General features: G+C 47.6%; 1 protein-coding gene and 1 long non-coding RNA gene across 7 annotated transcripts in view; both read right to left on the reverse strand.

Moving 5' to 3' along the window:
* Positions 1–272: 272 nt before the first annotated feature.
* On the reverse strand, positions 273–2,532 carry LOC121086370. Its single transcript, XR_005827340.1, has 2 exons — positions 1,625–2,532; positions 273–743 (listed from the first exon to the last, which is right to left on the reverse strand). It is a non-coding gene; the product is annotated as an uncharacterized LOC121086370 (long non-coding RNA).
* Positions 2,533–2,819: 287 nt separating this feature from the next.
* Positions 2,820–24,966, reverse strand: part of TOM1L2 (target of myb1 like 2 membrane trafficking protein) — a 58,915-nt gene continuing 36,768 nt past the window's right edge. The window contains exons 11-17 of one of the 6 annotated variants that reach the window (XR_005827339.1): positions 24,391–24,508; positions 22,397–22,472; positions 19,110–19,175; positions 11,771–11,830; positions 9,042–9,078; positions 4,697–8,515; positions 2,820–2,886 (exon numbers count right to left, since the gene is read on the reverse strand). Coding sequence is in view for 5 of the 6 variants with exons in the window: in XM_040590033.1 (XP_040445967.1) it covers positions 8,367–8,515; positions 9,042–9,078; positions 11,771–11,830; positions 19,110–19,175; positions 22,397–22,472; positions 24,391–24,508 (506 nt within the window). In the remaining variant the exon portion in view is untranslated. Of the gene's footprint in view, positions 8,516–9,041; positions 9,079–11,770; positions 17,235–19,109; positions 19,176–22,396; positions 22,473–24,390; positions 24,509–24,966 lie in introns of those variants that run through there. The other 5 variants (XM_040590033.1, XM_040590036.1, XM_040590035.1 and 2 more) reach the window with 5 other exon arrangements.

The raw sequence follows: 24,966 nt of genomic DNA on the forward strand, positions 1-24,966 counted from the left end.
CGGGTTCTCTCCCCAGCCCCCCGTTTTTATGTGGAACACCAGGGAGAAGCCGGGCTCTGTGGCAGCGGGACATTTCCCTGGGGTTTCAGGAAAGCCCTGGCAGCAGCCGGCACGGCAGGAGGGAGGGCAGGTTTCCAGCGCTGGGGGGATGGATGCACCGTGGTCCCACGAGGATCTAGGGCAGCCTTGTGCAAACACGAGGGGCACACGCCTTTAACAACCCACGCGAGACCTGGGACACAGCCTTCCCCATGAGACGTGGAGAAGGGAGATCACACGTGTAAACACGGCTTTATTTTTGCATAAGCTGGAAGAAAAGACGGATTTTACCGGGACCCTTCCCCGCCCCCCCCCCCCCCCCCCCCCCGCCCCGGAGCCGGAGCGTCTGTGCCCCCGTGGACACACACACGATGCTCTCCCCCGCTCTGGAGGACCAAAGCAAACAAGCAGCATCTTCTGTGCAGCGAAGGAGGAGAAAGCACCGGCGGCTCGGTGGGATGGGTGGGTTTTGAGGGCGATGGATGCCACGCGGGGTGGGGCTCCCCGGGGTAAGCGTGGATGCAGGGTAGGGAAAACCCCGCCTGTAGGACCAGGGCCACGCAGCCAATAAGCGCAGCGGCCCGGAGTGGAGTGATTCTGCATCACGGCTCAGGGCCTGCGATTACATCATGTCGGTCCTGCGGGGATGGCGGTGGGGCCACGTGGTTGCTCCGGAGTCGCTGAGACGTTTTCCTGAGCGCAGGCTGGGAGGAAACCGCAGGGATGAGACAGAAAACAAACCAGCCCCGAGATGGTTGGGTTCTGGCCGCAGAGCTGGCCGGGCAGGCTGGCGCGGCCACAGTGGGCTCGGACAGCCGCGTAGGGTTTGCCGGCGGCGTGGAGCATCGCTCCGAGCCACACTGGCAGCAGTGATGGGCTCTGGGATGCGCTGTGCTGCAAAGTCCAAACGCAGCAGCCCCGGGGACCCTGCATGAAGCATCCCCCATCCTGCTGCCCCCTCGCTCAGCTGGATAGGCTCTCCAAAAACGCTGTGCCCAGCCAGGTGCCAGCCCTGGATGTCTGCTGCATGCCAGCGCACCTTAACCCTGCGCTGAAAGCAGCACTGCCCACACTGGGCCCCGCTGACATGCCTCACTCCCGGCCCTCACACGCTGGGGGTTTTGCTGTGGCAGAGCGTGGCGTTAATCATTAATTCATGTCGCAAACAGATTCAAAGCCTCTTCTCTCCTTCACTACCTGTGACCCTGCTTTGACAACTCTCCCTTCCTGAGCCATGGCTTGGGTAAACATGCAGCCGCGCCTGGCAGCCCTCCAGCACACTCTGCAGCCCCAGCTCGGGGTTTATTTACCCCAAAGTGAAATAGGAAAAGGCAAATGAACGTGTGGTCACTTCCCATTTATGCCAGGATGCAAACTCGGTGCCCAATAGTGAAAAGCAGCGACAGGCACGCTATGTGAGGCTCAGCCCATGCTGGCTTCTGTGGCGTGACCCATGCCAGGCCTCGGCAGCCTGTGGTGGAGGGCAGTGATTTGTGCAAGACCCCAGCCCATGCTGGGAGCTTGCACAGCCTCTGCGGGAGCCCAGGCAGGTTTGGAGATGAGAAGCCCATCAGGGTTCACAAACCTGTGCTCGGTTTGGGGAGGCAGGTATCACCAGCAGCTGGAGGGACACACACGCAAAATGTCCCTGCAAGCTCGTCCTGCTCTTACGCTCTTCCCTTTGCACCCACTTTGGCCCCTGTTGGAGACGGAATTTGGGATTAGAGGGATCTTTGCCTCTCATGCTTAAGCGTGGCACTGCAGAAGACAGTGTGGTGCAGCCCCCTGGAAGGCAGCAGCCCCCCGCTCCGGCAGCCCTCCTCCTGCACAGTGCTGGAACTTTACGACCCAGCGCTTTTTGTGTGATTTCTGCTCTGTCAGAGCAGCAGTAGCTCCGCACCTTTCTCAGCAGAGCTGGGCCATGAACCTACCCGAATGTATCCCACAGAGTCAGGCACATGATCAGCGTGACGGTAAACAAGCTGGGGCAGAGCTGGATTTAATGCATGCTAATCTGCAGCTCCAAGGAGGGGAAACCCATCTTTCAAGCTGTTCCACACACAGCCCTTCCCCAGAGCAGCTTTTAAACCACAGGCCATTAGTTTTGAACTCTATGTGCAAGATGGAGGGCACTATTCTGACAGATCGGTTCATATTTGGCCAGGGTAACACGTCACTTCTCCAGGGTTCCTAGATGGCTGCTCTTCTTTCTCTGCCCATCAAAACCCCCATCATAAATGAGGATGTTGGAACAAATTCTTGGCCCGTGAGTCAGGAAGTCACCCATGGGCTGAGAACATCACCTGTACTGCAGTGCACAACAACTCCTTACCCGCCACTTTCTAGGTCACTAAGGCAGGTGATCCCAAGTTACCCTCAAGGACCATCTGGCAAGCCCTGCAAGGTGGGCAGGTGTCCCACCAAGCACCAAGGTTGTCACCTGCGTGCCTGTCTGATGTTAGCCTCAAAAGGTGAGCCAAAGATTTAGCGGGGAATGAATTTATCAGCAGTGGCAACACACCACTGTGCACAGCGAGACCCACGTAAAGACACAAAGAGCATCTTCTGCTGGGGACAATCCTTTTCCCGGTGAGAATCCCCAGACCTCTGTCATGTAGAGGAAACCGAGGATTCCCCAAAGCCTGTGTCACGTTTTGACATCTGATGGGCACCCAACGGCAGCCACAGACCGTGTGTGTTTCCCCCACACTCGTACCGTGTGTTCAGGCTGGGCAGTGAAGCAGAGCGAGACATCCCCTGAGAGACAGACGGACACGTCCTCCTGGTCACACTAGTAGTGTATTTATTGGAGTATCTCACATGCAGGAACCAAAGTAGAGATGATTTCTGGAGCAAGTTAAACAATGGCAGATTAATACGGTTGTATTGTCCTTAACGTAAACACTTCCTACATGAATACAATGACATTTTAGTGTTGGGTTTCTTTGAGTATTTTGTTTCTCTTTACATAGTCAACCTCTTTAAACAGTTATGTCCCCCTTCTCCCCCTACCCCATTCCCAAACAAAAAAATATCCAATATTTTCAGTAAATAAATATTATCCACTTTTATCTGGAAAGCCTACAGCTGTAATATACAGAGAAGCTATTACACAGGTTACATGTGTAGGGTTAACGACAGCTCATAGTAACATGTACAGAATGAGGAGCTTGTACTCATAAAAACACAGAGCAGGGTGGGAAGTTTGGCATAGGTTTGCCACGGGCTAAAGAGAACCAGCACCAGAGCTCAGCGCCACTCGAAAGCCAGCGGGATCTCGGTGAAACAGCCTGGCCTCTCTCCTGGATGGAGGAGCAACCTGGTGCCACGGTGCGGGGGGCTGGGGCTGGCAGCCTGGGGACGGAGCAGGCAGGCACAGCCCGCTCCAGAGGCTGCGCTTTGGGAGAGATTAGTGGAAGGTGCTGCGTGGGCACCAGAAACGCCTCTGGCAACCTGGCAAGGGGACTCCTGCCTCCTCTCCTCTGCTGGTGGGCAAGTGGGTGCTCCCAGCAGCTGAAGGGTTACCTCCCAGAAGGCTAGAAATCCACTCGCTGATTGCCTGCTTCATTATTTCCATAAAAATAACTCTCCTGAGCTGGTTTTTTCCAGGGTAGGCTCCACGAGCCTTGTGGTTAACATTCAGGAGGTAAACAATGACTGAGCTGGATGAGGCTGGCCTGGGGATGGAGATAGCACAAGCAGTTCCCACTCCACAGGACTCCCAGCAGCCGCAGGAGAGTTGACAACTCATTGGATGAAAAGGACTGTTGAAAACGCTGCGGTGTTTGCTCTCCTGGTCTGCATGTCCTGTCCTCATGGGTGAAAGCAGGAGGGCATCAAATAGAGAGGAACAGGAACAGGCTGCCTTGTCCGGGGTACGGGGGAGCGTGGGCCCACCTCCTGCAGCAGCTTGCGAAGGGGGCCCATCACCCCTGCCCTGGGTCTGCAACCACCACCCGGATCTGTTCTTCCACCACTGGAGGGAAACATCTCGCCACCACAGCCAGCTCTGCCCAGTCCTCCATTTGAAAGTGGAAACGGCCAACGTACCCCATTTAAAAAAAAAACAACAAGCCAAACCAAGTCAAACAAACAGAAACCCCCAGGAAAATCCTTCTTCAGCTTGGTGGTGCAAAACCAGCCCTGGAAACGGCAGAACTGACTTGATCAGCACATTTCAGGGACAGAGGCTGTGATCGTCGGAAAGGGAAAGGTATGTTGGAGGCTACGTGACGGTCCCAGTAAGGACCAGTCTCTGCTTTTACGCTGTTCCCTTTAAGAGACACCGTGCTACGTTTTTATGAGCAATTCTCCTATGAGCCTTACCTACATACTAAACACCCTAAATGTCTGTACAGCACATTGTTATCTATTACACCTGCCAAAGATGCAGCTGAAATCTACACGAAACAATTAAAAACCCCAAAAGGATATATTTAAATAGAAACCATTCATTTCTTACATCTCAGCACATGAAGGGTTAACAGAAGAGGTTAAAAAACACACTGGAAAGAAAATACATTGACAAAATAAATATTTTAACCTAGAATAGGGTATGATTAGAACTTACAAAGGACCCCAATAATAATTTAGTGTCATTGAGTCTCAAGCTGTGGCTCCTAATATGCCTAGAAAGTGTTGGGATGTTATTTCTTACGGAAAGTGGGTCAGGCTGCAGCTCCATCCCTCTTCTTGCAAGTGTCGGACCCATGCAAGTCCTCTGCCCACTTGCACAGAGGAAGCACTTAGAGTAAAAGCGAAGGAAGAATAAATGGAGAGGTCAGTCTTCTGAAGCGAAAACCCCCTTCCCTTTCCCTCAAACAGTTTCCACCGCTCATGTTTTCTGCAGACCACAAGAGGACGGGTGAGATGAGAGATCCTGATACAGGACATTAGGGAAGCTCTAGTGTAGCTCTTACCTGGGCTAAACCACCCGCTCTGCCGCACGCTCTGTCCCCTTTGGTGCTTCCAGCCCCAGCGTGCTCAGCCCTCAAGAGCTAGGTCTGGTGGATTCAGGCTCCAAATTTAAAAGCTCAGCCCTGCTGCGAGTTATCAGACCCATCGAGGGTCCCACCAAAAGGATGTTTAGCTGCTGCCCCAGGCTGAGCGCCTGCCTCCCAAGGAAGGCATCTCCTGGGGACTGCCCTACTTCCAGCAAAGCCACTGCTTGTGCTGACAGCACCTGCCACCCCCTGCAAACAGTGCCCTTGCTTTCCAGTGGATAACGTGGGGCGTCAGCGGGGACCACGGAGTGCCTGAGGTTGCAAGCACAGAAGAGAGTCCCTTGAGTTGTGCCAACACATGCTCCTGATCTCCCCTCAGCCCCAGCCTTCTTGTTTCATCAGTTTTCCTCCCCAGCCAGAATGAGCAACCACTGACAGCTCTGTAAAATCTTCCAGAAAGGGACCAGATTCTCTCTGAAGCAACAACTTGGAAGTCCCAGGACAGGTTTAGTATGACAGAAAGAAGCAGCGTTAACAGCCCCCCCACCTGTGTTTTCCTTAGGGGTGGGGGAAGAAAGCCCAGCAAATCCGCAGCAGTGGGACTCTGCAGGGGGGCTTGGTGACAGCACTGGTGATATCCCTGCCACTCAGCATCATTTGACAATGTCCCCATGCTTCAGCAATGCGATTATCTCCTCTGGCTTGGCAGGGAAGCTGGATTAACATGCTTAGAATCACCTGATGTGGCCATTTACAGGGTCAATGTGTTTCAAGGATTTAGAAGAGAAAATACACACTTAAAACACCCACGGAGCTTTTTGCATTGACAGGAATACCAACAATTCATTCTGTGCTGGCAAGACTGCTCAGGCAATCACCAGACACTGTCTGAAATCAAATCAGCGTCACAACACAAGTTCCCTCAGGTTTCTAGGAGCTGGTGGCCACATCTGACGTACTGCAGCAAGGCAGGGTCTGGCAGGAGCTGGCAGCGGGATGTCTGGCAGCCAGTATCTAAGCATTGGGCTCACCTTGTGTGAAACAGCAAGGGCAGTGGGCGAGAGCAGCAGTGCGTATATACATGCAGCCAAGGCAGACTGTCCTGGCACTTTCCATTAGCCACAGAGAAGATGAAATGGAGAGAAACCCTCTGCAGACCCACGTAGGAGGGCTTCAGCTGGGGAGAAGGCCAGCAAGTAGCAAGAAGAGGCAGCTTGATGCCCAGGCTATCTCCATCCTTACCCTGATTTCCCCCATCCACTTGCAAGCCACACTACTTTCTGCACAGCGCAGAGCTGACAGGGAGCAGTGAGCTACAGAGCAGTGACGAGGTGCAAAGTCAGGTTGGGGGGTGGCAGGGCAGCCTTGCCTGGGCCCGGCTACATATGGAGGTATCTTGGAAGAAGATGCAGGCAGGGCAGGACAGAGGAGATGAGCAGGGACAGCGCAGAGTGCCATCGGACCTGGGACGCCTGGAAACCTTGCATGAAACAATGCTTCCCTCCAAAAATTAGTGTGACCGCTCCCAAAGCCCATCAGTGCTGCAATCAGGCCATTTGGTAAAAGGTTTTGTGTGTCACAACCTATCAAAGCACGGCATACCCTAGAGAGCATGTCATGAACCGCAACAACTGTGCTCAGATAAAAGCTTCTATCACTTTCACATCAGCTGTCTATAGCACAGCTTCTTGGTCTAGAACAACTTCTGTGAGAGCTCGACACACATCAGCATCCAGGGAAGCTCAGACATGCCAAGTCAGAGCAAAGGGGCTGGTTGCCTAAGACGACGGGTGCCCTGAGGAAGAGGGGCTGAGGCGCTGCTGCCTGCACGGGTGTTCATCTGATAAAGTGCCTCTCTGTCAGGACAGGAGATTCTCCTGCCATGCAGCGTTCGGCTCTCTCTTTGATCCTGCCATCTTGCACCACTGGCTTCCTACCAAGGAACATGCTGGGGGACGCGGTGATGGCTGGAGCTGCCCGCTCCAGCTCTGCTTGTCAGCCCAGCAAGGCAGGCACACAGGCTGGAATCCCTCCTGGCAGCTCCAGGAAGAGCAGCGCTCTCAGCCATGCTCCTGGCAAGCAAGGGAATATGCTTGTTTGCACAGACAGGAGGGAGACTGCAGCCCTGTAGGAGCTGGGAGTTAATAAAGGGGCAGAGGTATCAAAGGACACGCCAAAAATTACAAGTAGCGTGGCCACAATCATCCAACACTTCCTCAGGCCCAAACCTAGAAGGAAATGAGGAGTTTCACCTCCAGGACAGGCAGGCATGGCTAATCCCTCCATGGTAACAGTCTCCCTCAGCATTTTCATGCAAGCCTCTGTGAGTTTTGCCTCTTTTTCTCATACCTACCACCAAGAACCAGCATGTCTATCCTACCAGGCACGGCAGGGAATCCAAGAACCTCAGTTCACACCCAGTCCATAAGCAAGTCCCATCCATCTGCACGAACATTATTTACAACAGCTGAGACAAACGCAGAGCTCTACAGTCACTGAGGAAGGAATCTAAGGTAAGGAAAAAATAACCTAGCTATTTTAAAAGGCAAATACACTAGAAAAAATCCTCATGTGAGAATGCTCTCCCAAAGAGCAAAATGCTTCGTGCGCTAATGTTACAGCATCCATTTAGCTCAGCGTTTTTCTTTCTCGGCAACCGCCAGAGCTACTGGACATGGCCAACAGACTGCTTTCAAATTAGAGTAAGCCCAGATAAAACACAAGGGAAAAAAATACCCTGTGAGATTTAGAATATGAAGCGCCACACAAAGTGGGGAAAAGCGACCACCATATGGTACCAGGAGATGTGTGAGTGGGAGAGTAAAGGATTTTAACTTGTGAAGCACATGTTGAAAGGGGAACAGTTGTTCCTTGCTGTCGAATCCGACACGAAAGCCAATACATTAACATTTTATCTAAAAATAAAGACACACTCCTCCTGAACATTCCAGCTCAGTCAATTACATGCTGATCGACAGAGCAGTCTACTTGGCAGGACCTGCCTACAGAAGAGGATGATCCCTACATAAATTGAAGGGCAAGGCTGCTCTCTCCCCTCTGGGCTTTTGTTTCAACACAGTGTGACGTACTCATGCATTCTAAAGGGGTTTTCAGCATCAAGAGCCAGTTTTCTGCAGCTGGGATAGGAAGGATGGGATTAAGCAAGTGCTGGAGAACTGTGGTCTGGCAGGAATAGTGTCAGACTTAAATAGAAAGAGTCAGCTTGTCAGGTGGATTGTTTGGGGAGGGGGGGGAAGGAGAAGCAATCTATGAAATCGGAGGGAAGGGGGTCGTCATTAGCAGAGTACTGTGGGAGGACAAAGTGGCTGTACAGCGACATTTGCCTGCAGAGCACGGGGGTGGGAGGGCGGCTAAGAGCGATCTTCACAGTGCAAAGAGGGCATCCTCAGAGCGCTCTTGCTTTTTCCTGCTGGAAGGATTTGTCGGAGGGGTGGGGGCTTCCAGAGGAGGGGATGGCAGATTGGGAACCATCTCCGCTGCTTTGGCTCGCTCTTCTAAAAATTTGTCAAACTCTGCAATGCAAAAAAAAGAAGGAGGACAAGTAAGAACTGGGGCTACACATTTAGCCCTGGGGACAGAGGTTAGCAGGGTCTGAAATTCCAGCGCCTGGCGTCCTGTCGGGCTGCGTTTGCAGGCACACATACTTGCACAGCCCGACTTCCTCAGGAAAGGGTACAGATGTCCTCTGAGACACCCGAGCTCAGGCAATCAAGCCCACGCTATGCCATCGGCTGCGACAGAAGCAGGGAAACATCATTCCAAAGGGCTGAGCAGCTTGGGGACACATTCCTGCTGGCACAAACAAAGTGCACAGCCAAGGAAGATGGCAGGAAAGCACTTACAGCCGGGAGGGCTCCTCACACCATAAATATATAGTTTTTGCTCCGAAACGCTCGCCTCCTGCCTTTCCAAGTGCAGAAGCATTTGCTGGGGAACATCAGGCTGGGATAAGTCAGCATCTCAGCAGGGATCAAAGCAGATAATTCAGTTTGCGCACGAACCTGAGAATGGCTCATAGCCACAGGCATCTCTGCTTACCTTCGCTGGTCACTCCCTCTTCCAGCTCGTTTCCTTTCTGCAATTGGAACAAAAATGCGCGTGAACACACAGGCAGTGCTTCATCTTCACTACTATTCTCTACACATGTTTAATGCAACCGGACAACTTCCACCACTTGTTTCCACACGCTAACTATTTGAGTAGGGCAACCTGGGGAAATTGCATGGCTCCCACATCAGGAGGCCAACGGTGACTGACATTTCAGTGTGCTGCAGAGCAAGAGGATGAACACTAGAGATGCTTCTGAAGATTGCTGGTGGATGGTTAAACTTTCCCCGTTGGACCTGAATGGTAGTCCAGCGCTGTTTCCAACTTCAGACAGCAGGCCTGGGCAAAAACTGAGCTGAGTGAGTCACACAAACACTGTATAAGATGCCACCTTTTCTGTCACACGGTCCTTTAAAAAGTCAGGGCTGCGGTTTGCACTGCATCTTGAAATAAAATGCACTTTTAGCTGACAAAGGACACATGCTGCAAAAATAGTTTGGGGCCAACGCTCCTCCTGCGGGAGTTCATTTTAGATTTCATATGAAAATATAGCAGCTTTCCTGGCATCCATGCCGTACAAAGACAAGACAAGAGTGGGCTGGATGAAGGATACTGATGGGCAGTTAGCATCTGTCCATGAGATATGAAGGCTGGGATGCCAGGGGGTCAGTGCATTTCTACCAGCTGTGTGCATTTTAACATGTGAATTTCCAACTGTGCTTCAATAAGGAAGTTAAAAGTCCAAGGATGTGGCATCCTCGGCAATCTATCAAGATGTTGAAGATGGACAAAAATACTACTTGAAAACCTCATGTTGGAACCTGCTTTGAAAAAGACAAGTATTTGTCCATACCCTCCTCTGCCAGGAGAGTGGGAACATAGGGATCAGCCTCATGAAATTTTAATGCCTGAGCATTAAAGCCACCTAGCACTTATTAGCTTTCTACTGCACAGAGGTTTCCAAAGGTACACACAGCAGCCCCTGTTTCACATGCAGAGGTACTGTTTGTTCCACTGTACCCCCAAAAAGGGTAGGGAAATAAATAACAATTAGTTACCCTAATCTGTAATTTGCTCAGCTGGGAAGCAGAGAACTGAAATGAACCATTAACAAAACAAAGGAGAGGGGGAACCTGGAGTGAAAACCAAAAATCCAGTCCAAACTTTCTCAGAGGGCATCTCTACGCTGCACCCACACAGGGTCAGGATGGGGACCTAGGTACCCAGGAGAAGGGAAGCCAGTACAGTCGTGGCTGCAGCATATGTGATCCACAGGCTTGTTCAGGCATTTACATGGCACTTCCCTGCTTTCCTCTTTTTGAGCAAGGCTATCTAGAGGATAACAGATGTGCAGAGCTACCTCGATATTTCTCCATAAGATCTTATCTCCTCATAAGTTGATTTAAATGGCAAAGACAAAAGTTTATTGTTTAAGCAGAGTAGACATGCTACACTTACTGTCTTTCTTTAACAAAATGAGACCAGTTTGTAATTAAATTTGAAAATGACTGCCTGTACTGAGGCCTGAAAAAACTACCTGCAGCTGAAAAGCAGTGACATTTCAAAGACAGCCAGTCAGTCTGCCAAACTCAAACACTGAAACCCAGAATCTGTTTAAGCACTTCAGGCGGCTTTGGAGAGCACGAGCGTTTTCTTCCTTTCAGTATAGTCAGCTCCTCTGGTGCTGGAGCGGAGGGCTGACGTGCTGGAGCATGCCTGCAGCGCTGCTGCCGGAGCCAGGGAGCAGAGCCCGAACCCCGCAGCTCCCAGCTAGGAGCCAAGCAGGCAATAGCAAGGGGCTGGGGGAGACCTTAAGGAGCAGAAAGTTACCTAGGAACAATATCTGAAGTTGGAAGAATGGAAGGAGACGATCCTTAGGGATATGGTGACCACAAGGAAACTGTTCAGTTCACTAAAACCACGTTTAAAAGAACAGTCTGAAACACAACCCACCACCTGTCCTCAAACTGCACTTGGTTAATTTGAGTCAGATGGTTACACTAAAAAAAAAAAAAAAAAAAAAAAAAAAGAGAGACTGGAATAAATGCGTACTAGCTGTACCACTGCTTAAACCAGATGTGTATTGGTACAGCAACACAAACTCCAGAATGAAGGAAAAGCTACTTTTAGTTCCATCTTCTCTTTATTTAATAATTACCAGACAATAATAATTTAGGAGAAACTGGAAGTTATAAACATTGGAGAGAGACTGTTATAAAGTTTTATTATCGCTATTATGAAACATGTCAAGATTGCTTGCCAATTTAACAAAGACATCTCGATTTGAAAGGAACTAAGCCCTGATCCAGCATCTCTTAAAAGCATGCCTCAACGTATGCATGCACTTGGACCCCGTCAAAGCTAACACTGCCTTAAGCATGTGCTTTAAGTCCAGTGGAGAACACGGGTAAACTTCAGCACATGTTTAAATGCTTTCCTACAGAGACCAGAAACGTAGGATTTCTGGAACACATGCTATTCTGTGCTGTTAACACGGAGAAGTGAAAATAAAACAACTCAGAAAAAAACATTTTGATTGAATCACTGAACATGACCCTATCTCCTGCTTAGATATTCCCTTCAAAAGGGAAATAAGCTATACAATTCGGAAGTTTCTCTGCCTCCTGTTGTGAGAAGTATCTGTAACTCAGCAATGCATTGAAAATTATCCATACAAGTGCTATTGCCCCTGTGAAAAATGAAAATATAAAGAGTCTCACCAAGTCGGTACTGAGCCACTCCTCAATGTCATCCATGACAGAGGACTGTGCAACAGGGATCTAGGGAGTGCAGCGAGAGAACAGCAAGGCAGGCAAAAACCAAAACACATCCACAATCATGGCCACAGAGCGATGGAAAACACCAGAAATAAGATTAAAAACAAAACAAAAACAAAGATGTAAGATGTGCTGGAAAAAAAAGGCAACAAAATATAAATGGCATTTCAAATAAAGAAACACTTGGAAAGGAAATTATGAACAACAAGGCTAAAAAAACCAAGAGAAAGGTTATGGGGAATGACGTGACTTCATGCCAGTGTAAGATGGGTAACTTCTCGACCACATATTAAAACCATCAAGATGGACTGATGATTCTAATCTTGATCGTGAAAAGCTTTTAAGGGTAGAATACTGGATATCAGTTAGGTTTTGAAATGTTAAATTTACACCTTGTATTTTTTAAAATGGGTATTAGCCACAGTGAAGGGTTAGCAAAAAGACGAGCTCAAAGTCTTCAGGCAACACTCCTGTGAAAAGGTTGATTTTCTCCACCGGTGGAAGCAGTCAGAGCCCAGGGTACACAGTCATGTTTCCTTCCAGATCCTCCTCCCACCACACCACCGAGCCTTGACAAACCTTGGCACACCAATCTGAAGGAAAACTGTCCCAGCTCCCTGTTGCCACTCCTCTGTCAAAGGTGACCCTCTTGCAGCGCAGGCAGCAGAACCCAAGGTGTGCCAGTGTGAAGTCTCAAAGGCAAAGGTGGGGAGGAGGATGGGGCAGCAGCTCCAAGAGCGAGCAGAGGAGGAGAGCACGGCACACACGCCTCCCAGCTCCTGCTCCAGCACCAGCACCACCTCGCGCTGCTGCAGCGAGGCTCGCGGAGGCTCGCCCATCAGGCCTCCACAGATGGTTTAACAAAAAAGCATGGAAGGTTTGCCTCTCCTCCTGCAATAAAACCGCTCACATTATGCTCTGCAATTGCAACAGGCGGTGCAGATGCAGCGTGCCGAGCACTGAAGTGCAGCTATTTCACAAAGCACTACAGGCAACTGGGTCAGCGAAGGGAAATTACTGCGTATTAGGTGTAGAATTTCCTGACTTAACTACACTGCTTAAATACAACAGAGGGCTGCAGAAGTAAACAGGAAAATGCCACAATAGATCTTGTAAGGGCAGCTTGAAAAACACTTGGAAAGCAATGTCAGACACGCAGGTTCCAGGCCAGAGCATGGCAGCTGAGCAGCAGGGCTGACAGGCGAGAGACCTCACGGTGCTGGAGAGGCTCTCCTTAAAGAAAAGGTGCCAGGGGTTGTCCACAGCTTTGCCTGAAGCCTCTCGCAGGAAGAAGAGCTGAAGGAGGCTCTGCAGATGAATTTGCTGGGAGATGTAGTTTTCTCAGGGACTTCCACCAGAGTCAGGCGCTGAACTAGAGGCAGCAGCACAGGCTGACGCTGTTTAGCAGAGCTCCTCAAAAACTGTTCCGTATAACCAAGTGGCCCTTTGCACTGAGGCCGGTTAAGCCCTTACTTGAGGCAAGATCTGCTAAGGTGGGTTAGCTGTGCCAAAGGACTGGAAATCCAGGGCTCAATCCAAAGCATCTCCCACCAAGAGAGGCACCAGGAGGATGGCTTGGCTCCGACTCTGCAGGTTGCACATACCAGATCCAAGAAGGGTCGGAGGTGCAAGTGGCCATTGTGCTTTCAGCAAATACGTGAAGATCCCAAACAGAAAAGACGTTCCTGAAGTTTCCTTTTGGAACGGGCCACATTTAGAGTAATTGCCCCTTTTTAATTTGCAATGCAGAGCTGAATCATGCACTTACAACGCTAAAACCGTGTGCTGAAGCTGCTTTGAGCTGGCCCAGATGGCCATTAATAAGAGGAGGGCTCTGGAACATCTTCCAACATGTTCCTTCCCAAGGACAAGTTGCAGCTTGTAGAACTGGCTCATTAGTTTAACAGCTTTGGAAAATACTAGCTTCCGAGATACAAAACAATGAATTTATTCAGCCTACAGCAACCTAAAACCTACGGCAGAAGTTTCACTGCTGTCTCTCTCCTGTATTGCTTAACACCACACACAATAAGTAACACTTTGGAAGATGTAGCCTTCAGAGCTGTTGGCTAGTTTGCAGCTCAGAAAGGTACTTATGTTTAAGGATAAGAAAGCGTGTATGGAGGGAAGGAGGAAAATAGCAGGGTGGGGTGGTTTTTTGGTTTTTTGTTTGTTCTTTTCTGTAAATAAAATAGGAGCAGCTGTTCTGAAAAGCGTGGTGGTACCGCAGTCTCTGTATTAGAAAGAACAGCAGTTCAAATCCTGGTTATCCTGAAAACATGACAGATGACTGAGCAAGTAATGGATTCCTGAGAATTGCAGGACTCTTGCGTTTGCAGCCCTCCTCAAAGAACAGCTCAGCAGTATAGAAGAGTCTGTGCTGTTGTGCTTTGTAAGATTAAAAAACAAACAACAAAAAAGGAATTCTACTTTCAGATAGACCTACTTCACATAACAAAACAAAAACCCTCAGAAGCGCAAGAACACTTCTCACAGGTCATACATAAGAAGCAGAGAGAGCTGTAAGATAAACATTTGAGCTGTCAGCTGTTTGCTATTCAGCACTGACCTTTTAAAAAGCTTCCCCCATCCTCCAGCACATTCACAAAAGAGTCAGGGGTTTGTATCTATCCCTCCTTCCATGCTCGAACTTCCCATTTCCTTTCCTCAGACTCTGAGCCCCATTTTCCCCATAAAACACGGGCTAAAAGTATCAGGTTTACTTTGTTCGAGAATAAAGAGGGGGGGAAACTCTCAAGAGTAACTGGAAGTTTTAAAGTATTTTAACATAGTACCAATTTATATTTCATTTGAGACTGACCACACACAGAAGTTCATTTTTTGCCAGTCAGTTGTGAATTTGGCAAGTCTCCCCCTTCCAGAAGCCCTAAACCGAAAAATCCAGAGGAGAGTTTTGTTAAAACTAATCCCCTAAAACACAACAGAAGCAATGCAAAAATAAATTAGCTAGTTTACACATTAAAAAAGACAACAGTTTCTGGGAACAAACAGCAGTGGCAGCCACAGACTACACGGAAATGGCTCCAGAATGGGATACAGTCTTGTTAATACTTTGATTATGCAAACATACACGGTCTAGTGAAGCTCTCAGTCTTGGCAAGAGAGCTCCCCAGATAGTCAGAATTGGCTGCAAGAGCTGTTTTTATAACGATACTGTGATTTCTTTTTTAAAAGTCTGTAATCCAAGTAAACAGAAATTAAGTCACACAATATTTTGGGGTACTTTAAGTAACTGGCTTTAATTAAAAGTTGGGCTCATTTTTCAAATTCCTTTTTTATTTAGTCTTTGGAAAATCCTACAAATGGGATCATCTCAACAGTCCTGAAAGGGAAATGGAAAAGGAGGGCTGGGAGAACAAAAGCAAGCGTTCAATCCCACAAAACCCACAGGAACCTGGAATTCAAGTTCATACTTATCTAAGCTAGATATTGTTGCTGTTCTCACTAGCAATCAAAAACCAAAGAGTATTGCCAATGTATTTCCTCAGAAGTCATAAAATCCAATATTCTACCCTTAAAAAGACAGTTTAAGGTTATTATTATCAAGTTTTATTTCTATTAAAAATGATCCCGCTGGAAAAGAAGCAGGTATGAAATGACAATTCAGGTCTCTGGGTGAGCTCATTAATGCTCTTAAAATGTTTAACAAGGTTCATACTAATTGTTGCTAGACTACTGTCTTGTAGTAGCTTAGTTAATTCCACTTCTTTCTAGATGTTTAACAAAGCCGACACCAATACCTGGTTAGCTGCTGTTCACTCCCCTGTGTTGGTTAGCAATAGTAAAGAAAGCTCTGTCATTCCTACAGCAGCAGAATGACAGCACTAAGGTGCACGCTAGCAGTCTACTACAGTTTTACCATCTATTGAAAGCTGTTGTGATCTTGAAATAGCTGCCCGGCCTCAATATTAGAACACATTTGACTTGCATATAAGGATTGAATAAGCTACTTGATTACTTGTAACTGCGTTGACATCACATAAGGGGGAAGGCAAGAGCTCAGGTACAGCATGTTCCCCACCACAGCCTGTTGTGCCCCTACAACCACCAGGCAATCTGGATCTGATAGGCATGTCCAGACAGCAAAAGCGTTTGTTCACACGGGGAATCAGACTGTCCTTGTAGAGTGCTCCATAAAATGCCATGGCTGGCCAGGTAATGAAACCCACATGCTCTCCCGAACAAGGGAGCGTGCACGCTTGCCTTCAAAAGGGGGAGGGGTCCTACCACACAAAAGAAATGAGAGCTCCGTACCTTTATTTCTCACAGTTTGGCCACAATTCAAGCATGTTTGTTGAAATACATCATCTTTTTGGAGACTGTCTCGTGTTACCCAAGTAATTTCCACATCTTCGATCCTCTCTCTCTATTGAAGGCATACACAGCAGCATCCCAGTTTGTTACTAATTAACAACATCTCAGCAAAAATTTCATTTAATCTTTGCTCATGTACCTTCACTACAGAGAGGAATTGCCACTCTAGCAAGGCATGCTGCTGGTGGCCAAGATGCAATGCTGAAAGCATTTGTATCACTTTCTGTGAGTTCTAGTTCATTCTTCTGCTACTGTCCCAAATAATGTCTGTCCTGACATGGCAGCTTAAGCCAACACCTGCTTCTCACTTTTGTAACAAATATCCATTTGGCACATGAGTGGGATGACAGATTATTCTAACAAATAGATATATTCACGCAGATCTCAAGAGCTGGCCAAACTCATGAGAGGGGAACTGGAATTACCTGGCAGCCTTATGCTAAAGTCTGTGCCTAAGAGCTGCTGATGCAGACCCTGTACGACACCTGCATGGCCGAACTTGCAAGAGCCCAGACCTTACACTGCAAACAGATCTGGTACTGAACAGCTCAGCTAGCACGCCTAAGTCACATCTGAACCAGGAACATTTTCTGCAGATACCATTTTGTCTATGCTAGTTTTGTAGGCATAACTGGAATGGATAAAGTTTTGTGATTCCATGGCCCTGGCACCACCTTACCACCAGAACTGAGCAGTAGATTAAGCTGAAACAGAAACAACGCTGCCAAATTCACTGGGAGAGTACACATGGAGTCCCAAAGGAGCCTCCCTCTGCAAAGGTGTTTTGGTGAACTGGGATGCACAGAAATAGAGTGGGAAGAACTCAACCCTAAGCTTAACTGTATCACAGTTTGGACAGAATGTCAGATCACAAGGGATGCGAGTGGCACTCTGGCAGGTGGAGAACACCCTTTCAGTGGTCTCAGTGTTGTACAGGCACAGGTAATGGCCATGTCGACTCACCCCTTTTTTCCCCCCCTTCATCTCAGAAGTACTAAAAGTTACCAAAAAACAAATTACAGAAATCAAGTTCATACCTGGGATACTAGTTATTCCACTGGTACTGCAAATGCTACAAAGTCGTATTAATAAATACGGTTAAAGAACTACAGCCAGTTAAGAGAGAAACTGAGTTAAAGATTAGTTTAGTTTTATTTTAGGTATTTCTCTCATATTTAGCATACAAACAAGGTGACAGGCTTGTAAGAGCCAGCCAGACCCCCTTCCCTCCCCAAATCCATATGCCTCCATGAATGCTGCAGTATCCTTTTTCCAGACTGAATAACCACAAGCCAATGAATGAATATTGTGTTTGGTTTTTTAATAAAGCAGTGGTGCGAGTGGTGTGAATAGCAGGGGTGCCGATTTCATGCTTCCCTGCTCTTGTAAACAGTGGAAAGGCAAAGAAGAGGAACTAACTCAATCACTGGATTACTCATTATGGATGAACATCTATCAGTGACATAATACATCTCTGGCTGCAACAGAGCCACCAAACAGCAAGAGCCTCTGTGAACCACAGTATCAGGGGCAAAGCAAGCACTGCTCACTTTACAGCTTTTCACTCTCATGTTACAAGCTGTGTGTCTCTCACAAGCACCGAAAGGCAGCTCTGGCTCCCAGGGGTAGGTACCTACAGTTGGGCTTACCCACGCGTGCTAGCAGGCAAAGAACTGCTTTTGGGTGCTTGCATGGGCAGGCAGATAAAACTATATATATGCACGAGTCCAATCACTGTGCATTCGCCAGCCATGCAAACTTCTGACAAATTTGCAAGATGGCCCTCAGAAATAGTCTGGATTAGCCCTAGGTCTAGAAGAATAAACACAAAGTGTTTCCCAGAGTTGGTGCACTTGGATATTGCACACGCTGGTATTTCTCAACCTTAACTCTCTGGGATGTTTCCCTTTTTTTAGTCTGGGACGTGCAAGGCTCTCCCTGGAGCGAGGTATTCCTGCTCCATGGGCTTCCTGATGCCCAGCCCCACATGCTGCACTGCAGGCACACCCCAGCCCAAAGGGAATTCTGCCCTGCACCTTTCTGAACAATGCTGCAGTCAGGACTGTCTCAGAAGGACTTTGTACAGTTAGGTCACATTACTGGTACTAATCTCAAATACTTAGAGTGATAGATTACGTTCTCCAAAAATACAAAGTTGGTCTTAGAACTTGGCTTTAAGGCATAGCTGAGGCTATTTTTTACCTGCCTCTGACTTCTGCACTTAAAGCAGGCTTTTGAACTTCCCTCTGCAAGCTTGTTGATGAAGGACAACTTCAAACAAGGTCAAAACGTGCAGAGATTCAGTGATCTTCAGAAGCTTGGTTTTATCAGAGGACTGGCATCACTAGACACGGGAATTAAATCCTTAAAAGCCAGAAACACTATCATACCTTTTGGAATCTGAATCCTAACGCCAGTGGGGTGGAAGATGTCAGGCTGGGTAGCAGTTCCCCCATTCCCTTGCTTTCATAAAGGACTATCCCTATATTACCCAATTCAATTAGGTATGAACCTACAACTTCCATATGTTTATTCCAGACCATGAAATTAAGCACTATCAGAAAAAGGCTGCTTTAAAGACACACAGAAAGCATCCTCTTTAAGAACAAGATCCATGAGACTTGTGTTTATCCCTCGAAAAGTGGATACTGCAGAAATAAATCAAGACAGTATAAGGAACCAATTGGACCTCCAGACCACTTCTGAAGGTGATGTGGGATCCTACGTATGATTCAGTTGGTTACAGGCCTTCGTCCTGTATAAACCAGAAATTGGTGCAAATCTTTCCCTTTGCCCCAGGTAATGATGTAGGTGGGAAATAAACTCCTTGTACTGTCCGATTTCAAGCAGTTCAGTAGGGCAGGACAAGAGGTGAATGTAGGATGGTTATTCTAGGTAAAGGGACTGGGGTGGGCAGTAGGAATCGCTTCACTGGTGAAGTCCTCACCATTCCTTGTGTAATTAGCCACTTGTCTATGGGCTCCATGTCTGAGTTCCCACCTTTACCTCTCCTCTGTGTTGAGAACAGAAAGGTCCATAAAGAGAAGCCACAGCAACAACCCATGATAAAGTAATGTAACAGTAGCAAGTTTAAAAAATTCACATGTATATACATACACACACACACAGAGTTGCCTATGGTAGCTTCTGGCAGCAGCTGCATTCTCCTCTGCTGCCTGTCAGCTCTGCCCATGGAGGAACAGACCCTACACCGACCTCTGCACTTCCTACAGACAGTTCACAGAATTTTAGTGCTTCCCCCATGCTGATATTAAAAGAGAAAAAAACCACAAATAAAATCACTAACTAGTAGTGAGGCTGATGTTTGTCATCTTCTTAGAAGAAGAAGTAGTGTAGGTTATACAACCTACTAAAATCAGTCAGGCTTTACTGGAAACGCTATTACACACTGTGGAGTTTCCCCGTGTTTATGAAGCTGCGAGTTGCAGCACACCCCAGTTACCTCCCTGATCTCAGCAGACAGACTCTGCCCCTGCCTCTACAACAGCTCTAATAATGGTCTTGAGCAGCAGGGTAAGTAATGGCATTTGCTGCAGTGTTCTGGCAGTCTTTCAAACTGCCCCTCTCAAAGAGCGGCAGAGGTTAAAAGGAACACTCATGCATCCAGTTCCTCAGAGCAGGTTGCAGACTGCATGGCACAGCAACAAAACAGCTCTCAAGATGGCTCCTTGTCCTTCAGCATCCCACGCCTGAGCCAGGGCCCGGATGCAGAGTCACCTCTAGCTCTGGAGGGGTTGCTCAGCCGCAGCAGACCGCAGCAGTTCCAGCCCACCAGCCCTGCCAGAACTGGGCTGGCTCAGCAGAGAGCCACCGCTGTGTTTACGTCTGTCCATCAAGACACCCATATACGCGGGATACTTCTGTCCCCATTACCACAGGTAAAGGATTAGCCGATATCCCTGTTAAGTCTCATTTCAGTACTTGTGCTGAGGACACACACACACACAAAAAAAAAAGAGGGGGAAATCACTCCAACTTCATCTACTATCTGTGTAACACTAGAGAATTGTTTCTTGGACACCTCTCCTCCCAGTTGTGATCATGCTACAGCTCTGTGGCAACAAAAGCAACTCCCAACATGGAAAAGCAATATCAAGAAAACAGTGTATTTTTAGCTCATCTTGTTTCCAGCTGCTAAATCATATTAAGACAGCTAATGCCACGTGATCAGCCATCTCTCTACAGACCATTCTGAGAATGACTACATTAGAAATGTCGGATGTGCTGAATTTTACCACTGGACAACTGTGCTGGAACAAGATGTGTGTGAAGAATGTGCTGCAAAGCTTTTGGCTCCTCCCTAGAGCTGTTCTTAAATTAGCTCTCTACCCAAATTAACACGTGTGTTTCATTTACTGAGCACTGCCAGTTTTTTTGCTACACATGCTGCGGCTGGTAACTTTAGGAGAGTTTAATTTTTATTTCCTTTAAGAAGAGACACCCAGAAGCCTCACAACACTTGACAAAATAGCGTTCAGTTGACTACTGAAAGACTGTGTTGCAAAACAAGCTATTCTGATTACATGATATAGTCATCAGGACCTTTGAAAAGACGACGAAAGTCTCTCCAACATCTCCGAGCCCAAAGTTCCACAACCCATAAAGCATTTGCCCCCAAAAAACTTTGACCATCAGATTAGCTTAGACACAGCCCTTTGAACTGACAACACTTCGGGCAGAGCAGCAGCTACGCGGGTGTGAATGACACGTCGCACTGGCGCCTCAAGCAGAATTGGCTGAGAACAAAAGTGTTAATAAATAAGGACATGACTCCATGGCCACCAGGGAATACAGCCCCCTTGACCAGGAGCTAAATGCACGCCTCTTGCGTTTGATTAGCCACAAACAAAAAGCAGAATCTCAAATCCTTTCCCAGGTCCTGCCAATAACACAGCTCAGTGGTATGGGGGGCTTGGGTTGTCACACTGGCCTCAGGAATTACTCTTGCACCCCCCTTAACATATTTCTGCCCCTGCCTCCCCACGCTTCCCCCTTTTCCCTCAGTACTGCTGCCATTGAGCTGCTGTGGGGTTAAGCTTGAAACTGGTCACGGGGCTGACCTAGGTTACAAAATGCCCTTTTTGCAAGAGGACAGGGACAGGAACAAGCAGATAGATTTGTGGGTCAGGGGGATGCTCCATAAAAAAAAATTTAAAAAAAATCATTGCTGAAGCCCTGCTACCACTGGACTATGGCCCAGGCAGGCAGGCAGCTGTGATCTGACCCCAGCTGGCTCTGAATGCAAATTCTCCCTGGCTCAGAGCACAAGCTGCCAGGCATGCCAGCTGCCCTGAGCACTCCCATTTCAACTTATGAAAGAACCAGGGCGGGATCAGCCAAGGCATGGGGAGCTAATTCTCCATGGAGGGAGGGAGGCATGTACATGCTGGGCTAGCTCTGCCATGCTGGGCTGGCTCTGCCATGCTCTCTAGTGGTCAGCACAGACCGAAGTTAGGCTGGGAAAAGGCTCTAAACTTGCTCTGTCATCTAAAAACTTAAGACACAGCTGAGTACAAAAAAAAGCAGGACAGTTTTAAACAGCAGTGTGGGTAGAAAGGGGTTGACGGATGATCTGAAAGCTCTTTTCACTTCTGCCTTCATCAAGATATGCAGACAAAGCTGGCCAAGCTCACTCTCTCAAACTTATTTCTAGCATCAGCTGCTGTGAGGTGACAGCACATGGGCATCTTCTGCCCACACAAGACAGCAGGAGCCTGCCCTGGGACAGACAGAACAGACTACGTGCAAGGCGAGTTATGGCAAAGCCTGTGAAGCATTAAAAGTCTACGTAATTTTTTTTCCCCTGTAACTTGCTTGTGTATCCATGCACTTAGAGCAAAGTCTAGTAGATTAAGACTGCATCAACTTTCATAAGCAAAACCAAACCAAACAAATGCATACTAGTGTTCACAAGATGTTCCCCACATTCTTTTCAGCAGTGATTCCAATCAAAGAGCTGGACCCCCCAGGCAAGCTGCAAGAACACAGGAGAATTTACCCACTATGATTCTAAAGTCTTTTAGGCTGACGTGCTAAGTAGCAGCTCTTTAGAGATCATTACTGAGCAAGTACTTGCTCCTAGATATCAATTTGAAAATCGCCAGTACTAGCGTGTTGCTGGAATACAGAATGAGAAGTCTTGGTCAAAGCAGCTGCCTACAGCTTGGATTCCACGCATGGCTTCAGATAACAAAACACAGAGCAACGACCTACCCCTCCTGTGTTCTGTTTTCGAACATCCAGGGCAGATGCTAGTCCTTTGACAGCCTGTGGATCCTCATACGTTACGCTGAAAGAAAGGAACAAACCACAGAACTAGAAGGAAGTCCAGCAGTCACCCATGCAGAACACACTTGCTACTCTGATTTACGCCCCTGGAAATCAGAAAGCACATTTTTTTCTTAACCAGACTTCAAGTGTACTGATGTATTCCAAGAGGAGGAGCGTGCTCTATTATATAAAGACCATCCATCAGTTTCAGTAAACATGTTGAAGCAAGAAGAGTAACATCAGCATTATGAAAGGTAGGCAAATAGGTTACGAGACACCATAAGCATGTCCAAGAGCTAGCAGGGGACTATGAAAAGAGGGCTGAGCACAGATTACGTTTTGCAAAGCTCTGAAGATGACATTTGGAAGCCTGACCTTGATGCATGCATGGGGGAAGGCAGAGGGAGACTCAAAGACAGATGAAACATAACTAAGCAACTACAGCGAAGCATACAAAGAAACGCATTATTTACAGAGGTTGAATTTTTTAAAAGCTTCTTCACTTGCTATGCAAGAGGGACTTGCAGCAGTCAGGTGAGAGGCAACAGCATCATTTCTCAGAGCACTGTGGTGAACCATGAGCTGAAGCAGATGCCAACACTTGCCCATAAATCAACCCCTGGGAGCAGCTGTATGTCTGAGCAGGAGCAGCACCTTCTCTTCCAGGGTGCTGGCTTCTCCCAGGCTCTGAGCACAGCTCCCAGAGACTCTCACCTACGCACCACGGCAAGTCACACTCACATCTTTACTGCCTTGCTGCTGCTCCATTTATACAGCATACAATCCAAGGAAGATATAGCAATCCTCTCTTGTGAAATCATGGACTGATATGTGCTCCTTGCTCCATTAGCTCACAGAAGGAGATAGAGGTGCAGTGTGGGAAGACTAGTTTCATGCTTCATTTAGCACAAGAGACAGAGGGACCTCTATTAGATCTCTCTGCAATGATTCTCCTTTCTGACTATACGTTAGGGCTTTCAGCCTGAAATCTCCAGTGGTAACGTATGCCTCAACAGTAGAGCATGTCTCCTGAACATTGCTGAGGCAGTACCAATAGCTATATTGATAATGGCAAATAAAAGATTCTAAATAAATGAGCTGGCTTGAGTTTTCCAGGACCGGTAAGTTTTTGATAATTTGCTAAGGTCCAAGCTAAACTATTTAACAAAATTTCTTAGTCTGAAACAAGACACTGATGATGTTCCAACTGCTGGTAGCCACTGCATCTGAAACCAGGAGGAGGCAAGAAATAATATATGAAAGAAAAATACCTAAGTGTATCTTTCAGTGAATCTCACTTGACAGGTATCAAAGGATTTCTTAGTAAGTGCATAATTTATTTTACATTAAAATAATTTGGTCTTTTAAATGCCCTTGAAAGTTTCAGATTTGCAGCTCTAGAGATGCAAGCCCTATGCATATAAACAAGTTAGGGATAGCATGGCAGCTGGATGAGCTGCACTGCCTTGACAGCCTGCAAGAGCCTGACTGCTGGGCCAAAGGGAGAGTTTAACTGGATGGTAACTCTGTTTCCTAGCCCTTGATGACAGTAATTCAGTCACCAAAGCATATCCATGACCTTCAGGTGAAGGAACCTTATGCTCCGGTATCTCAAGCATGGGCCAGGTGGATAGGATGACAAAACTCTATGAAAGGAAGCATCTACAGAAGTAAAGGCAAGTGCATTTTCAAGTTTCCAGTGAGCTCGTTATCCGAGACAGTCAAATACCATTACTCAGTCAGCCTGCTCTGGCCAGCACTTCTCCACTGGCTCATACTGATAATGACCAAGAGGATAGGGATTGCACTAAAAGCACAAAAACATACATCAAAACTACTTTTTTAGTCTGGAATGAAGTCAAGAAGTTTCAGATTTATGCTTTTAGAAAACAGCAATATCGTGACTCAACCAGCACTAAAGACAAACTCCAACATACTTCTTTCGCTGCTCAGCCAAGGAACTGCCTCTTGTCTGTGCAAACATGTCGAAGTCATCACGAGGATTACAGTGTTGTAGAGAGCTGAGCGTACCACTGACGCTGTTCGTACCCAAGTCTGCAACCAGAGGCAAAAAAGCAAACCAATGAAATAGCAAATCACATGCAAGCACCGCTGCCATGACTATGTAGGTTACAGAGAAAGTCATTAACAACCACAGGACAGCTATAGATATCTAGTCAACAGTTGCAGCACGGAGCACAGTTCTGGCCAGAAGAGGCTGGAGGCTGCTAATCATGCATTTCTTAAAAGACAAGCATAGAGATTGTCTTACTCCTCCTGGAAGCACCACACCGTAAGTACTCCTCATCAAGAAACCAGCATTTGGTAATTGGTGAGCACCCGCTGCCATCTGAGATATTTACTATTCACTAATATGGTGCAAAATTTTGGGCAGGGATACCAGTCCTCCCCACAACGTTGTCTCTCAGCTACTGACTGTGAAACCAACAATTTCAAATCAAGCAGTATGATATTGGCACCATGCTAAAAGAGGTGAAGAACCTTCAGTCAAA

This window comes from Falco naumanni, chromosome 4 (assembly GCF_017639655.2).
Source record: "Falco naumanni isolate bFalNau1 chromosome 4, bFalNau1.pat, whole genome shotgun sequence".
In the NCBI taxonomy this organism is placed as follows: Eukaryota; Metazoa; Chordata; class Aves; order Falconiformes; family Falconidae; genus Falco; species Falco naumanni.